Source organism: Balaenoptera borealis (assembly GCF_965194805.1).
Source record: "Balaenoptera borealis genome assembly, chromosome: 21".
NCBI lineage: Eukaryota > Metazoa > Chordata > Mammalia > Artiodactyla > Balaenopteridae > Balaenoptera > Balaenoptera borealis.
Genome location: NC_138880.1, coordinates 11361996 through 11380642, shown reverse-complemented (window position 1 = coordinate 11380642; position 18647 = coordinate 11361996). Strand labels below are relative to the sequence as shown.

The following is an 18647-nucleotide window of genomic DNA, read 5'->3' as shown; positions in this document are numbered from 1 at the left end:
ATCACCTCTGTTTCCATTCAATGTCAAAAGTAACATTTGTTAGTCTCATCAGGAGAGTCTCAAGAATCAGGAAGTTGTCAAGTTCAAAGTGGTGGAAATTAGTTTTCCAAGATTTTAATTTTCATTTGAAAGCTGAAATTTTATCATTGGCAACAGAGTCTATTGGTTCTCTTAAAGTGACAGGCTCACTACATTTCCATGAAGATGACTGACAAAAACCCATCACTGAACAGCCCACAGTTTGCCAGACACTCTTTTGAGCAAAAATGGTTTTCCAGGGAAAAGTTTAGCTCACAACTCAAACAATCACACAGTGCTTTTCTTTGAGATTCCCATTGTGCTTTGGTGTGCAGCAGACATGCTTTATATATACGCCCCATTTTGTCACATAGAATATTAAAAAGACATGTACTCAAAGGTCAAGGTTTTATAAAATGAGTCACTTTTATTACTTCATCAAGGACATCATTAAGTAAACTGGCTTTATTTTTCTGTGAGTGTGACTCATCAGATGAGTCTGCAGTCACGTTTACTCTGTATACATAAGAAGCCATCTATGTGAGGCTCATTCCAAAGGCTCCTGGGATACTGCCCTTTCCTTAAAACCATTAATGGCACCCACTACCTACATTGATAGTCTCTAAAATCTTTAATTACCTACTCAATCAGTTTTTTTTTTTTTAATTAAGGAGTTTGTGATAGTAAAATTCCAAGTATTCCTAATGGCCTACTGGGGCTGGTTGTATAACCTCCTCTGGTGAGCGAAGCTGGATGATGAGGTCATGGTTTGCAATGGGAAATAAAATAGGGAACAAATTTTTGACTTAATGTTCACAATTCTCTTGGAGACATTGATCAGCGTTCAGTCCTGATTCATTGCAGAAGCTTAAAGAGACAAAGAGCTGAACGGCTCATGTCACTGGCTCCAGGGGGATACCACGGAGCAAGGGTAGTTATCAGGGAAGAAGCCCAGGAAGGTGAAAGAAGGTCTCTGCTGATCATGATAGGTCATACCCTCCTGGGGATACAGTCCACCTCTGACTGACCCCAGGCTTGGCTGTTAAGCCCAATGCGTTGAGAGGACAAAAATCATGGAGGGTCACTCCTGCCCCTTCTCACACCTTGCATCCCGCCCAAGTCCTTAATAATTCCCCTTCCATCAGCACCAACGGGGTCACTAATTTAATCGGTTGGGCCCAGGATATTGATGAGGTCACGTTTACTAGTCAGAGAGGTTACTATGACTTAAAAGGGGGCTCTCATGCAACGCACCCCATATTCTTGCATCCATAGCAAGTGGAGAGCAAAGAGGGCTTGTCTCCTGAGAGGTTTCCCCCTCTTTTATTCCTGTTTTGATCCTTGGTTAATGAGTAAGCAGGGTGAGGACTTACAGACTTTCTCTCCTTTCTCTTGGCACACTGAACAGGCTGGTCCTAAGACTGAGAACTGAGAAACAGAAAGGCCGTAAAAGATGCTCCTTAGGCTTGAAATCTAAATTATATGTTCAAATCCAGCTTTTACCAGAGTTCATTGCACTGGGTTTATTTGGGTTTGCACAGCAACTATAAAGAGGTTGTTGAGTTTCATTATGCTCTTGGGAACTCTGTGTAAAACTCTATCAGAAATCCCATGGAAGGGAGAGACAGAGTACACTTCAAGCATTCCTCTGACCCTGGTTTTAATACCATCCGCGTATCACAATGCCCCTCACACCTTTCTCCATTGTCCTGCTTGTATCTGCTCAGTGCCTACCACAATGCCCATCTCATAACAATAAATATGTCTGAAACAACTAAACGAAGAACAAAAGGGTACCATCCCTGGTTCAATCATTAGTCATTCCCTTTTCCTGAACCAATCTCAACCCGGGTCTTCACAAACAAAAGGGTGATGGCCACAGATAGCTGGAACTACAGCTCACATTTACTGAGAGAAGTATGAACACAAGCTTACTTAATCATCACAACAACCTCATAGGGAGCAAACATGACACATGAACAAGACAGAGCTTTAAAAGGTCGAATAACTTGACCAAGGTAATAAAGATGGTACATCAAAGAGTAGGGACTAAAATCAGGTCTTTCTCATTCCAGTCATAGCTCATAATTCTATATTCCCTCTGAGTTCCTAAAGCATTTTCATTTCTGTAATCAGAAGGAAATAAAGATATATGTTGACATTAGAATTATGAGGTAAAGATATTATTATCTAAGATATTACCTAACGACAACAGCAACAAAAATGGAAACAAAGGAAAGGAATTTCCGAAAGAAAGGCGAAGAAATTCTTTGTAAAATATTCAAGATTGCAAAGGTACTTGAAACATAAACTGACTACCTTTATTCGTGGCCTGTGGGCTTCTATCCTGTTTACTTCGAAGATTCTAAGAAAGACATATGTCATTTATGCAGAGTTATACCCTCCTGGCTTTAGATAATCAACATTATTCATTGAAAATTAACTTTACACTGGATTCCCCTAAGGAATTGTTGTCTTTAGCAGGAATTATGTGCTACTAATAATTTTTAATGCACAATATTACAATGGGTATTTCAAATTTCAAGTTCAGGTCTGTACTGTGTTTAGATCCTTAAGGTGTTCTATTGATACTGAGCCATTCTCCTATGTGTAATACACAATGTTTGACCCTGAAAGAATGATGCTCATTTTTGCCTATGTCTTTATTTCTGAGAAGTGCATAGAACACTGTATGCATTCAATCTGTTACTAATAATGATAATGACCTCAACTGATATTTGAGTTGCTAGAATCCAGTCCTTAAGAGCAACACAGAAGCCAGTCAGCATTCAGGTTCTGAAATATTATATTTGCTATGTGATCAAAGGTCAAAGTTGCCTCCATTTTCAGGTGAAGAAGTAAAGACTATTAACTAACATTAGTAATCATTTTTTTCAATATTTCTGAAAAGGTTTCTGCCCACCTCATCATACTGCTTTGAAAATCAGTCTTTGAGAATAATCCAAGTAAAGCGTACTGAAACACTAAACAGAAAGCTGCATTGCAGGAAGTCCTTCACAGCCATGAGCCATTCCATACAACAGCCTGTGAGGTAGGACACTTGCTGAATCATATTTCAGAAATGGAGTCACTGAGGTAAAGAGAAAGGTGTCTTATGATGGGGTCAACACAGATAAAATACACGGAGGGCCTTCCATGGAACTCCAAAAGCAGAGCTCCCGTTTTGCAGATAAGAATCATTCCATGATAGCAATTATCACAGACAAGAGGGCATTATCTTATTAATGAAAACTCTATTGCAAAAGACACATATGTTAAGCAAAAAATAATAATAAAGTATCAAATCTATGGGTACTCAAAGAGTTCCAAAGAATCCTTGGTTTATTTTCTTGAAATACATCTCATTTTTATTTTTATTTTTTAATTTTTTACAATTTCTTTATTTTATTTTATTTATTTTTGGCTGCCTTGGGTCTTTGTTGCTGTGCACGGGCTTTCTCTAGTTGCGGCGAACAGGGGCTACTCTTCATTGCAGTGAGCGGGCTTCTCATTGCGGTGGCTTCTCTTGTTGCGGAGCATGGGCTCTAGGCACGCGGGCTTCAGTAGTTGTGGCATGCAGGCACAGTAGTTGTGGTTCATGGGCTCTAGAGCACAGGCTCAGTAGTTGTGGCCCAAGGGCTTAGTTGCTCTGCGGCATGTGGGATCTTCCCGAACCAGGGCTCGAACCCGTGTCCCCTGCACTGGCAAGCGGATTCTTAATCACTGTGCCACCAGGGAAGGCCCTACACCTCATTTTTAATCCCATGAAATTCCCTCTCCTTTATCCTCTTCCTCCACACAATTTTTATACCACATTAAATGAGCAATGATTTTATTTCCCTAAATTTGCTCAGGGCTACATACTGCATACAAGTTTAGGGTGAATTTGATTGATGGACTCGTGATGAAGAACCAAGCAGAACCAAAAAAACATATGAAATGTTGGGGTTTAAGACCTACATGCAGGGACTTCCCTGGTGGCGCAGTGGTTAAGAATCCGCCTGCCAATGCAGGGGACACAGGTTCGAGCTCTGGTCCAGGAAGATTCCACATGCCGCAGAGCAACTGAGCCCATGTGCCACAACTACTGAGCCCTCGTGGCACAACTACTGAAGCCCGCACTCCACAACAAGAGAAGCCACCGCAATGAGAAGCCCACGCACCACAATGAAGAGTAGCCCCTGCTCACCCAACTAGAGAAAGCCCACACGCAGCAATGAAGACCCAACGCAGCCAAAATTAAATTAATTAATTAAATAAAAATTTTTTTAAAAGACCTACATGCAGCACATAAGCACTGGGGGGTATCTGCTTAAGGCATTTGTGAAGGAGAACTGAATCTACTTGATAATGTCTCATCAGAGGCACAAATCATATCCTGGGGTTTTTTTAAGAGTGGGGAAAAAAAGAAAGAGAAGAAAAGAAACAAACAAATAAACCCATTTAATATACAATTTAAAATCTGGCCTTTCCAATACTTTCCCTTTTGATATTATCAGATAAAACAGCAGAGAGATAAATAAGTTCCTTTCCATCCCCAACACTACCCAATAAGTATGCTTCCTCCTTTAAAGAAGAGTGTGCTTCCCTTGAAGAACACACAGTGGCTCTAACCTAGTTTGTTACTGTCCTAGTAAAAACACCTACAAAATGAAGCTTCTTAAATTTTGATAATTAAAGAATGTTACACAGAAAAGAACTTCCAAGACCAGCCCAATCACTTCTTTTTAGGTACAAAAACTAAGGCACAGGGAGGTTAAGAGATTTGTTCAAAATCATAGTTAGTTAATGGCAGAGCTGGGATGGAGAAGAACCCAGTCAGAGGGAAGAAACAATGTGACCCCTCTTGCTGCTAAAAGAATGTACTGGTTTCAGTCTTTATTTCTCTGGCACAGCCAGAAAGACAGCTACATAAGGAAGAGATCGCCCTTGGCAGGAACAGAAAGGCACTGGCCTGTGATACAAAGGCAGCTGGTGCCGAGAGGGTGCTTTCCTCAGGTTTCCCCTGATGCCACATCAGGGACATGAGTACCCAGGACTCCTCCTGTCCTCTGGAGCTTACGTCTTTCCACAATAAAGAATATCAAAGCCATCACACGTCGGGTGGCAACAGGCTTTAGTGTGATCTAGAAGCCTCCCCACGCTCACAAGGAAAGAGAACGAGAGCCAGTGTTTTCTCCTTGTCTTTCGAGAAGCTCCAGTAGAAGCTCCAGATAAGACAGCTGAAACTCCTCTGTGACAGGATCAGAAATGACAGGGAATGCTCCCAAACTGGCAGGGCTGCCCACCACTGCAGGCTGCACATCACCCTAAGACAAGACAAATCCGCTTCCACACCACTGGAGTTCCCCAGGGCACTCACCTTCCTGCTCACGGCGATCAACACGCACAGGCTGTCCAGCCTGAACCACAGGACTCTCTGTCCTTTTCTGCTCAGTGGAATAAGGGAACATAGGGAACAACTCACCACTCAAAACACACAAGGAAGAGGCACATCCTCCCAAGACGTTCGCTCCAGGGAGGAACGGGGGAGGACGCAGGGCAAGGTGGTAATAAGAAAGGCGGGAGAGGTGGCTGAAAGTATGGAAGAGGCAGAGACGTGCTATGTTCTTTAGATCTGGGGACACAGCGGATCAACCCCACGCAGCCTTCACTACTCACTCACATTCCTGGAAACCAACAGATGGCATCTCTCATTGCCAAGTTCTAACGCATTTCATGTTCCTGCTCAGCATCGGGACACTGGGCTTGCCAAATACCAATAAATACAGCCAGTGAGGTGAGTGTAAGAATCCACAGCTACACCCTCTGCCTTCCTTGCAAGGACTCTTTCCTTGCAGCAAGGAAAACACTCATTCTACAGTAGGTGAATTTCCACACAAGGCGGCAGGGATGCGGGTTCAGACATGTACACTGAAGGTGACCAGTGTTCATAAGAAATATTTCTTTTCTAGTATAAAAAAAAGAGAAGTGACCCCTAGGGGTAACTCATATCTATTATTCAATAGAGCTCACTATGAGTACGGCAGCCATTAATTCTCATCCTAGTGGATCGTCCACAGAGCAGCTATTATATTCAGATATTAAGGCAACCTAGAAAATAAAACTGACACTTTTTGATATTAGTCCTTGAATACTAGGGCCCAAAACTCTTGAGTTGAAAAGTTTTGATTCCTATCAACCAGCCACCTTAGTGCTTGGGCTTCTTTCTTGGATTGTTGGAAGCTTGGTATCCACATCTCTCGCAAAGAGCTCCGACGTGGGGCGAGGGGTGAGAAAGCAAACGCTGTAGGCTCTGGACAGCTCAGGTGGGTAATGTCTGCCTTCCATCGTTTGAGTGGTAAGCCCTGCATTGAGAGACGGGGCAGGGGGGAGAATTAAAAACATAAGATAAGTTAACACAAGTCTCATGTTCCCTAAAGCAAGTACCTTCACTCCATGGAGTCCACAAAGTTACGCGCTGGACAGTTGAAGGAGAAAGACTCTAACATTGAGAGTATTCTGTGCACTAGATACTTTGCTAGGCGTGTTACATAGCTTGTCTCATTCCGTCCTTCAATCCATTCAACATAAACAGTCTCGTGCCAAAGTACATTCTTATGGAATTTTATTTATTTATTTTTAATATTTATTTATTTATTTGGCTGCGCCAGTTCTTAGTTGCGGCATACGGGCTCTTAGTTGCGGCATGTGGGATCTAGTTCCCTGACTAGGGATCAAACCCGGGCCCCCTGCATTGAGAACGAGGAGTCTTGGCCACTGGGTCACCAGGGAGGTCCCACTTATGGAATTTTAGAACACAGGGAAAAAGGAAGAGATTCTACAACATTCCTAAGAGGAAACGACCAATTCTGAGGGTCAGAAGTTAGGATGGTTTTGGATTTCTGGACAGTAACACTGGAAGTTAAAAAGCAGTGGTGAAATTCATTGATGAATATTAACATTAGTAAGTACAACTTTAAGGAGAAAAAGGGTATTTGCATAGCCTCAAAATACCTCCCCCCACATATTTATTAATTATTGTGGTGGTTTTAACATATGTCCACAAATTATCTTATATTCCTCCCTCAAGGAGGTGAAGCTTAATTCCCCTCCCTTTGAGTGTGGGCTGGACTTAGTGACTCGCTTAGTGGAAAGAGAAAATTAGTAACTTCACAGAGGAAAAATCTAGCAGACACCAAGTGATCAAAGTTAGCATCACTAGTAACATGTCATGTTGATATCATTTATCCTCTGATATGATACGATGAGAAGACCTTTTTCACCTCTGTGGTATTATTCTCCCAAATCCAAAACCCAAGTCTTAACATGAGAAAACATCAGAGAAACCCTACGGAGGGACATTCTACAAAGTACTGACCAGTCCTCTTCAAAAATGTCAAAGTTATTAAAAATAAGGAAAGACTGCACAACTGTCACAGACTTAAGGAGTCTAAGGCAACATGAGGAGTGATTACAATCTGGTATCCTGGATCTGATCCTGGAACAGACAAAGGATATGAGTGGAGAAGCTGGTGAAATAGGACTGAAGTCTGTAGTTCAGTTCCTAGTAGTATTAACAGTCAATATTAGTTTCTCGGTGTTGACAAGTGTGCCATGGTTATGTAAAATGTTAACATTAGAGGAAGCCAGGTGAAGAGAATTCAGGAACTCTGTACTATCTTTGTAACTCTTCTGTCAATCTAAAATCATTTCAAAATTAAAAGTTTTTTTTTTAAGCCAATAACAAAATGCCTTCAAAATTCTGAGAAAAACTGATGACCACTTTAATAGTTTACATTCAGCTGAACTATAGCTTCAATGTTAAAATAAAATGAGGGCTTCCCTGGTGGCGCAGTGGTTGAGAATCTGCCTGCTAATGCAGGGGACACGGGTTCGAGCCCTGGTCTGGGAAGATCCCACATGCCACGGAGCAGCTGGGCCCGTGAGCCACAACTACTGAGCCTGCGTGTCTGGAGCCTGTGCCCCGCAACGGGAGGGGCCGCGATAGTGAAAGGCCCGCGCACCGCGATGAAGAGCGGTCCCCGCACCGCGATGAGGAGTGGCCCCCGCTTGCCGCAACTAGAGAAAGCCCTCGCACGAACCGAAGACCCAACACAGTCAAAAAATAAATAAATAAATAAATAAATAAAGTAGCTATAAGAGCACCCAAGCCCTTACATAAAAAAAAATAAATAAATAAATAAAAAATAAAATGAAGACGTTTCAGACAACCCCCATACACCAGGAAGCTATATGAGGATACAATCAACCCACAAAAGAGGGAAAGCTAAGAAAAAAGGAAGAAAATATACAGGAAACAGAGGTGTCAACACAACAGAAAAAGACACGGAGATTCCCAAAACGCTGGGGAAAGGAGAGCTCAGGCTGATGTTCTACACAGTGTAGAGGGCACCAGACGTATTGACGTCCGTCAGAAGGCTCCAGGAGAGATTTACTCCGCAAGATGAAATGAACCGGATGCCTGGTGTAGCTGAATGTCCTCAAAGGAGATTTCAACAACCAACAAGGACGGAATTAGTGGTTAAAATTTTAAAATAAACAAGTAAGAAATAAGACAAGTATTAACTAGAAGGAAACCAAAAGCTGTACAAAGGGAAACAAATCATAGTATACTACATTGCTCGTATCCATAACCAGAGAAACACTGAATATCAAAAAATTAGTGTATAAGAGCATGTTATTTAGAAACATTGAGTAATAACCAAAATAATTAGCTAACTATGGTGATAAGTGGCTGCTTCTAGGGAAGGAGAAAAGGGAAAAGAAGTAGAAGACTTTTTTTTTTAAACTAACTTCGCAGAACTATTTGATACTTTAACCTATGCACATGTACATCTTTTTCTAAAAATAATTTTTTTTTAATGTGAAGATAGTAGGGTTTCGGCGGTGGAGTCAAGATTGCAGACAAGGAGGACGCAGAATTCACATCCTCCCACAACCAGGGCACCTACCAGGCACCAGTGGGTGACCACGGACACCTAAGGGGACGGAAGGAACCCCCAGCGACCGGGTAGTACATGGAGTGTTGGAGGGAATGAGGGGGGAGGAGAAGTGGAGGTGGGACGGGACTGGAGTCCCTGAGGGGTGGCTGGGGGAGGGGAAGGGGTCCCACACCTGAAGGGGTAAATTGTAGGACCATTGGGAGGGCAGAGGATCAAAAGGGAGCATGGACAGGTCTCCCCCACCCACTTGGGCCCCCAGGAGCCTGCTGAGATCCTGGGCCTGATCCTCTGCCCACCGAGGCCTCCTCCAGCCGCGCGGGTCCTGAGGGAGTGGGAGGGAGGGAAGGGGGAGCAAAAGTAAAGGCCAGACCTCGGGGACCTGGCACCCCTGGGGGGTGGCTGGGGGAGGGGAGGAGTTCCTACACCCAGCGGGATCCACCCACAGTTAGGGGTCCAGTGGGGACAGGGGAGACGCTGGCGGAGACCCTTGAGGTGTGGCGCGGAGGAACAGAAGGGAACGTGGCCAGCGCTTTCCCTGTCCACTTAGGCACCGGGGAGCCTCTTGGGCTGCCAGGCCTAATCCTCTGCCCACACAGCCTCCCTGCTGCCTGCAGAGCCCAAGACCCACCCCTACCCCCCACCCAGGGCCTTACCTCCAAACTCCAGAACTCCACACTTCCGAGGTCCCACTTTGGATCTGCAGCGTCTCCCCTTCCGCGCAGGTCCTAAGCAGGGGCCCCACCCTATGCTTGAACGTTGCCCCGCCTAGGCCCTGCCCCCAATGCCTTTTCCAGTTGCATGGGTCCTGAGCCCAGGCCCTGCCCCATGCTCAAATGTCACCACCCCAGACTAGGTCCCGCCCCACCCTAAACCCCGCCCCTGCCGAAGTTCCACCCCGGCCTAAACTCCGCCCCCCATAGCCAAGACTTTTTTTTTTCTCTTTTCCTCTTTTAGATTGGGGTTCTGTTTTACCTTGCTGTTGATTCATTTATATTTTTATGTTTTCTAATAAATCTTTTATTTTTCTAATTTTATTTTATTTTTTATACTTTGTTATCGTTCTGCTCCTTTTGGCTTGTTCCCCCTTTTTTTTTTTCTGTTGTGGTTTTGTTTTACCTTGTTGCAGTTGTTTAAATTATATTCTTATTATTCTTAATATATATTTTATCTCTTTAATTTTATTTTGTTTTTTATTCTTTGTTATTATACTGCTCTTTTTTTTTTTTGCTGCACCATGCAGCTTGAGGGATCTTGGCTCCCATGCCAGAGGTCGGGCCCGAGCTCCTGTGGTGGGAGCTCTGAGTCCAAAGCACTGGACTAACAGAGAACCTCAGATCCCAGGGAATATTAACCGGAGTGAGGCCTCCCAGAGGTGCTCATATCAGCACCAAGACCTGGCTCTATCCAACTGCCTGCAAACTCCAGTGCTGGATGCCTCAGGCCAAACAACCAGCAAGACAGGAATACAGCCCCACCCATCAAAAAAAAAAAGATACGACAAAAAAATATGTTACAGATGAAGAAGCAAGGTAAAAACCTAAAAGACCATATAAATGAAGATGAAATAGGCAACCTACCTGAAAAAGAATTCAGAGTAATGATAGTAAAGATGATCCAAAATCTCAGAAACAGAATGGAGAAAATACAAGAAACATTTAACAAGGATCTAGAAGAACAAAAGAGCAAACAAACAGTGATGAACAACACAATAACTGAAATTAAAAACACTCTAAAGGAATCAATAACAGGATAAATGAGGCAGAAGAACGGATAAGTGAGCTGGAAGATAAAAAGGTGGAAATAACTGCCAAGGAGCAGAATAAAGAAAAAAGAATGGATGAAAAGAATTGAGGGCAGTCTCAGAGACCTCTGGGACAATAGTAAACGCACCAACATTTGAATTATAGGGGTCCCAGAAGAAGAAGAGAAAAAGAAAGTGTCTGAGAAAATATTTGAAGAGATTACAGTTGAAAACGTCCTTAACATGGGAAAGGAAATAGTCACCCAAGTCAAGGAAGCACAGAGAGTCCCATACAGGATAAACCCTAGGAAAAACACACCAAGACACATATTTATTAATCAAACTAACAAAAATTAAATTCAAAGAAAAAATACTAAAAGCAGCAAGGGAAAGTCAAAACATAACATACAAAGGAATCCCCGTAAGGTTAACAGCTGATCTTTCAGCAGAAACTCTGCAAGCCAGAAGAGAGTGGCAGGACATATTTAAAGTGATGAAAAGGAAAACCTACCACCAAGATTACTCTACCCAACAAGGATCTCGTTCAGATTCGATGGAGAAATCAAAAGCTTTACAGACAAGCAAAAACTATAAGAATTCAGCACCACAAAACCAGCTTTACAACAAATGCTAAAGGAACTTCTCTAAGTGGGAAACACAAAAGGAAAAGACAGACAAAAACAAACCCAAATCAATTAAGAAAATGGTAATAGGAACATACATATCGATAACCACCTTGAATGTAAATGGATTAAATGCTCCAACCAAAAGACAAAGACTGGTTGAATGGATACAAAAACAAGACCCATATATATATGCTGTCTACAAGAGACCCACTTCAGACTTCAGGACACATGGAAATAAAAACAAAATAAACAAATGGGACCTAATGAAACTTAAAAGCTTCTGCACAGCATAGGAAACCATAAACAAGATGAAAAGACAACCTTCATAATGGGAGAAAATACTTGCAAACAAAGCAACTGACAAACGATTAAGCTCCAAAATATACAAGCAGCTCACGCAGCTCAATATCACAAAAACAAACAACCCAATCCAAAAATGGGCAGAAGACCTAAATAGACATTTCTCCAAAGAAGACATACAGATGGCCAACAAATACATGAAAAAATGCTTAACATCACTAATCATTAGAGAAATGCAAATCAAAACTACAATGAGGTATCACCTCACACCAGTCAGTATGGCCATTATCAAAAAATCTACAAACAATAAATGCTGGAAAGGGTGTGGTGAAAAGGGAACCCTCCTGCACTGCTGGTGGGAATGTAAATTGATACAACCACTATAGAGAACAGTATGGAGGTTCCTTAAAAAACTAAAAGTAGAACTACCATATGACTCAGCAATTCCACTACTGGGCATATACCCTGAGAAAACCATAATTCAAAAAGAGTCATGTACCACAATGTTCACTGCAGCACTATTTACAATAGCCAGGACATGGAAGCAACCTAAGTGTCCATCGACAGATGAATGGATAAAGAAGATGTGGCACATATATATACAATGGAATATTACTCAGCCATAAAAAGGAACAAAATTGAGTTATTTGTAGTAAGGTGGATGGACCTAGAGTCTGTCATACAGAGTGAAGTAAGTCAGAAAGAGAAAAACAAATACCATATGCTAACGCATATATATGGAATTTTAAAAAGTGGTACTGGTGAACCAAGTGGCAGGGCAGGAATAAAGATGCAGATGTAGAGAATGGACTTGAGAGCACAGAGGGGGAAGGGTTAAGCTGGGATGAAGGGTTTCCCTGGTGGTGCAGTGGTTAAGAATCTGCCTGCCAACGCAGGGGACACAGGTTCGAGCCCTGGCCCGGGAAGATCCCACATGCCACAGAGCAACTAAGCCCGTGCGCCACAACTACTGAGCCTGAGCTCTAGAGCCTGCAAGCCACAACTACTGAGCCCATGTGCCACAACTACTGAAGCCTGCACGCCTAGAGCCCGTGCTCCACAACAAGATAAGCCATGACAATGAGAAGCCTGCGCACTGCAACGAAGAGTAGCCCCTGCTCACCGCAACTAGAGAAAGCCTGCACACAGCAATGAAGGCCCAACACAGCCAAAAATAAATAAATTTATTTTAAAAAAAAAAGCTGGGGTGAAGTGAGAGAGTGGCATGGACATATATACACTACCAAATGTAAAATGGATGGCTAGTGGGAAGCTGCTGCATCACACAGGGAGATCAGCTCGGTGCTTTGTGACCACCTAGAGGGATGGGATAGGGAGGGTGGGAGGGAGGCGCAAGTGGGAGGGTATATGGGGATATATGTATACATATAGCTGATTCACTTTGTTGTACAACAGAAACTAACACAACATTGTAAAGCATTTATGCTCCAATAAAGATGTGAAAAAAAAAAAGATAGTAGGGTTTATAATGTGTCAGGTTTGTAATGATTAGACTCTTCATACATACTAAATTTAGAAAGCAGAGCAGAAAAACCAATCTGAAATATAACAATGTAGGTGCCTACCTACGGTTGGATGAGCATATTCTCTTTCCTTAAAACTCCAATAGAAAACATATGAGAAGACACTACGGGTGTTTAGCCTGAAAAAGAGATGACTTTGAGTGAACATAAAGCTTGTTTTGAAACATCTATAGGGACTATAGGGGACTTCCCTCATGGTCCAGTGGTTAAGAATCCACCTTCCAATGCAGGGGACGTGGGTTCTATCCCTGATTGGGGAACGAAGATCCCACATGCCGCAGGGCAACTAAGCTGGCGCATGGCAACTACTGAGCATGTGGGCCACAACTAGAAAGCCTGCACGCCGCAGCAGAGGATCCCACATGCCACAATGAAGAGCCCACGTACCACCCTGAGTTACACGCCGATTCCTTGACCAAATCACTGAAGCCAGGAGGAGACAGGTACCTGCCTCCTGACCAATTGTGGTGACCAGGGAGGCAAGGCCACACATGATGACACCTCCCTTTCTAATTACATGTCTAGAAGAGTAAGGCAGAAGCAGAATCTGAAGAGAAGGGGCAGTTCTGTCCCAGAAGACAGGAAGAGTGCTAGGCAGATAAAATAAATGTTCCTACATACACAAGTGAGAATCTGAGTTAGCTGGGAGAACATCTTAAAATTAAACCGCGAATCTTGCTATCTTTCCACATGTGGTAAATTGAGAGGTGAACATGTGTCTTCTGAAAGAGCTTTCTGGGAGTTTATGATAGGTATCCTAACCCCGGAGAAGCCCCTCTTATATAATGGTGTGTTACTTGTGTAACAAGTGTGTGTGTGTAACTAGGCACCACAGGCCCAAGGGTAATAATAGGGAAATAAATAAAAGCATAGATCCACCAAATCAAACTTTAAATAAATAAAATAAGTTAATGTGGAAAAAAAAAAGAGATCCCACATGCCGCAACTAAGACCCGATGTAGCCAAAAATTTTTTTTAAAAAATAAATATATTTTAAAAAAATGTGTGGGTGTATATGTTCCTGTAAATAAATAAATAAATAAAGGGACTACAAGTGGAAGAGTGAACTAACTTGTTCGGTAGAGCATGAAGGGTAGAGTTGCCTAAATCCTCCCTTCTCTTGAGCACTACTGACAGATGGTCATAGAGCTTGGCTTCCAAGAGCCTGAAACTAGAGTAAGGATTCTTTACCAAGACAAAATTGAGCACAGAAAACCAGAACACAAACCCAAATAGCAAACCATTAGGAAATGCTAAGACTTACAATTTGGGAAGTCTAAACACCAACTGAAAGTTCAAAGGATCAGAAGCAGACTCAAAACTGGGGTTACTATATCCAGAGTTCATGGTTGGGTGGAGACTGTATTTGGAGCAAGACAGCAATCAAATAAGGAGGACCCCAAGCGATTACTACAAAACAGCTCTGGAAAGGCCATTGCTCACCTTTATTGACTGATGGGTACAGACGCAAGGCTGTATCTCACTGAACTAGAGTCAGAAGCAGGTAGCTAAGAATGAACTATAGAAGGGGAAGTCTGGGTTCAATATAAAGACAAATATAACCATCAAAACTAACAAAAGATAAAATTTGCTACCCTAAAAAATAATGAAATTGCCAGCACTGGGAATGTTCCAACATAAATTAGTGGATGACTTGTTCATTATATTTGAATCACCAGTCAGCTGGAAGCTGTACCGACCACATAACTTCAATGGCCTTCCCAACCCTGACCTTGCATAGCTTTCTACATGAGAAAGTCAGTAGTAATACTCTCTTTCCTTGCCTGCCCACTCAAAGTTCTTCCAACAGTGTAGGATAAAGTTCCATCTGAGGTGACATCATAGAGAAAAGAATCTTGTGAAATGGACTCTTTTAACTCTAGTGTTCTTCCAGAAATATTTCACAGTGTGACCTGAAGGAAGTGTGTCTGATGAAATAGTTATGACATATTTAGAAGTGACTAGCTTTCAGCATCCTAAATTGCCTTTCCAGCAGAGGTCCTGGGCAGAAAAACAAGCTGTTCCTAAAGTACAATTAATAAATATTTTGCCTTCAAGGAGAATATGGCTCCTATTTTAACAATAAGGAAAAAGTCAGATAATCTACAAATTCATAACTTTCCTTGAGTTCATCAGGGAACCGAGATCACAACAACCAAGTAAACTAAATCCCAAAGAGTGATATGCCCCTCCAAGGAAAGATGGATACAGGATCTATTTCACCTTTGGCAGAACACAGGAGAATAAGGCGGCTACCACACAAGTAGGTAACAAGAAATCAACTAAAATTTTAACAAATCCTTAAAGGTATGGGCTACCATGTTAGTTTGGAATAGCTGGGAGTTTGCACCAAAAAAGAGCTCAAACTCACTCAAAAGCTCTTTTCCATGGACCTCCATCAGATGCCCAGGAATAAGACTGGGGGCAGCGCAGGACCCTGGAAACAGGCCCCCTCCTTGGCCCAGTGCAGGGAGGGAGACATTCAGGAAGCCCCTTCCATCTACCCAGATTCTTCCCTCACAAAGAGAAAAAGCCTTAAGACACGGAGGAAGCAGGAGCAAGGGGAAAATCTACTCTTCCCCCACACAAAATTCATCTGTCTCATGGTTTGAGGGAGGCTGGAAACTACTTTAGGCCTAGGATCCTACTGTTATACCAAAGGTCTCCTACCCCTGAGAGGGACACAAAATTCTTTCCCATCCAAACCAACCCTAGATAAAAGGCAAGGTTTGGCTGCCATATGAAGGAGAGGCAAGAACAATGAGAAAGCTTCACTCCTGAGGTCCAGGAATGCAAAGCCTGTCTAAGCCTGAGGCTGCCAAGATAACAAAGAACGCACCCTGCCCACACCATGAGCCTACCACTCAGTAACAGGCAACAGCAATTTACTGCCGATGGAGGAGCAAGAGCATGGAGACCTCCTCTGTGACCCAGCAATGCAGGAACTGCCAAGAGCTGAGAGTAGGGGAGAAATGCTGAGAAAAACTATTTCGTCGCAGGTCCCACTGCAAGCACAGGTAATTATTATAATTATCAATAATAATATTTAATTATTTATTATTATAATTATCAATACTGGAATAATTTGAAGTTGTGGAGCACTAAAGGTAACAGTAGCAACACAAACCCAAATTTAGCTCAATTCCTGACTAGACCGACTCAATCCCACAAACACTAACAGCCTGACAGAAAAAGAGGCATGCCCATTTCTGAGAATAAATGTTATTTCCCTCAGTCTCTGTACTTCCGTACATGATGTCCAGCAATCAATCAAAAATCATGAGACATATTAAGCAACAACAACAACACTGTCAAAAGAGAAAGGAATCAATAGAACCAGACTCAAGGATGACTCAGATGTTGGAACAATCAGGCAGGAACTTTAAAATAACTACCATTAATATGTCAAAGAACACAGTGGAAAAGGTAGACAACCGGCATGAATATAAGAGGAATTTCAGCAGAGAGATGTAGTATAAATAAGAGTCAAATGGAAATGGTAGGATTCAGCAGCTTAAGAGATACTGAATTAGGTGATCTCTGAGCTACTTTTAACCCTGACATTCTATGATTCTAAGACCACCACTTCAATAAGGTAAGAGAAGAAAAATCAAAATAATGAAATGGATGGTTTACGTGGAGAAAACATGAGGCAACTGGTAATCACACACTTGGAATTGTTCCCTCACATCTTCAATTTAAAATATTTTTTAAAATGAGAAATTACTACACACCTTTGGTTAGAAAGTAAATTCTATTAACCTAAAGACAGACTGCCTGCTTTGCTTATTTTATTTTTTTAAACAGATCTTTATTGGAGTATAATTGCTTCACAATACTGTGTTAGTTTCTGTTGCACAACAGAGTGAATTAGCCATATGCATACACATGTCCCCGTATCCCCTCCCACTTGAGCCTCCCTCCCATCCTCCCTATCCCACCCCTCTAGGTCACCGCAAAGCACCGAGCTGATCTCCCTGTACTATGCTGCTGCTTCTCACCAGTCAACTACTTTACATTCTGTAGTGTATATATGTCCATGCTACTCTCACTTCACCCCAGCTTCCTCCTCCCACCCCATGTCCTCAAGTCCATTTTCTATGTCTACCTCTTTATCCCTGCCCTGCAACTGGGTTCAAAAGTACCAATTTTTTTTTTAAGATTACATATATGCGTTAGCATACGGTATTTGTTTTTCTCTTTCTGACTTATTTCACTCTGTATGACAGACTCTAGGTCCATCCACCTCACTACAAGTAACTCAATTCCATTTCTTTTTATGGCTGAATAATATTCCATTGTATATATGTGCCACATCTTCTTTATCCATTCATCTGTCGATGGACATTTAGGTTGGTTCCATGTCCTGGCTATTGTAAATAGTGCTGCAATGAACATTGTAGTACATGTCTCTTTTTGAATTATGGTTTTCTCAGGGTATATGCCCAGTAGTGGGATTGCTGGGTTGTATGGTAGTTCTATTTTTAGTTTTTTAAGGAACCTCCATACTGTTCTCCATAGTGGCTGTATCAATTTACATTCCCACCAACAGTGCAAGAGGGTGCCCTTTTCACCACACCCTTTCCAGCATTTATTGTTTCTAGATTTTTTGATAATGGCCATTCTGACTGGCAAGAGGTGATACCTCATTGTAGTTTTGATTTGCATTTCTCTAATAATTAGTGATGTTAAGCACCTTTTCATGTGCCTCTTGGCCATCTGTATGTCTTCCTTGGTGAAATGTCTATTTAGGTCTTCTGCCCATTTTTTAACTGGATTGCTTGTTTTTTTGATATTGAGCTGCATGAGCTGCTTGTATATTTTGGAGATTAATCCTTTGTCTGTTGTTTCATTTGCAAATATTTTCTCCCATTCTGAGCGTTGTCTTTTTGTCTTGTTTATGGTTTCCTTTGTTGTGCAAAAGCTTTTAAGTTTAATTAAGTCCCATTTGTTTATTTTTCTTTTCATTTCCATTACTCTAGGAGGTGGGTCAAAAAAGATTTTGCTGTGGTTTATGTCAAAGAGTGTTTTTCCTATGTTTTCCTCTAAGAGTTTTATAGTGTTCAGGCCTTGAGTCTTTAATCCATTTGGAGTTTATTTTTGTGTTTTGTGTATGGTGTTAGGCAGTGTTCTAATTTCATTCTTTGACATGTAGCTGTCCAGTTTTCCCAGCACCACTTATTGAAAAGGCTGTCTTTTCTCCATTGTATGTTCTTGCCTCCTTTGTCATAAATTAGGTGCCCATATGTGCGTGGGTTTAACTCTGGGCATTCTATTCTGTACCATTGATCTATATTTCTGTTTCTGTGTCAGTACCATACTGTCTTGATTACTGTAACTTTGTGGTATAGTTTGAAGTCAGGGAGCCTGATTCCTCCAACTCCGTTTTTCTTTCTCAAGATTATTTTGGCTATTCGGGGTCTTGTGTGTTTCCATACAAATTGTAAAATTTTTTGTTCTAATTCTGTGAAGA

The 18647-nt window shown here is 42.0% G+C and overlaps 1 protein-coding gene across 16 annotated transcripts in view; it reads right to left on the bottom strand.

The window, feature by feature from the left end:
* FUT10 (fucosyltransferase 10) overlaps window positions 1-18647 on the bottom strand; it is a 284562-nt gene that overhangs the window by 180545 nt on the left and 85370 nt on the right. For 9 of the 16 annotated variants that reach the window (XR_014239082.1, XR_014239083.1, XR_014239084.1 and 6 more), the window contains exon 4: window positions 6208-6365. The exons of 1 other annotated variant lie outside the window; for it this stretch is intronic. Coding sequence is in view for 11 of the 15 variants with exons in the window: in XM_082375002.1 (XP_082231128.1) it covers window positions 6208-6365 (158 nt within the window). In the remaining 4 variants the exon portion in view is untranslated. Of the gene's footprint in view, window positions 1-419; window positions 6366-18647 lie in introns of those variants that run through there. 6 more of the 16 variants (XM_082375006.1, XM_082375005.1, XM_082375004.1 and 3 more) reach the window with 1 other exon arrangement.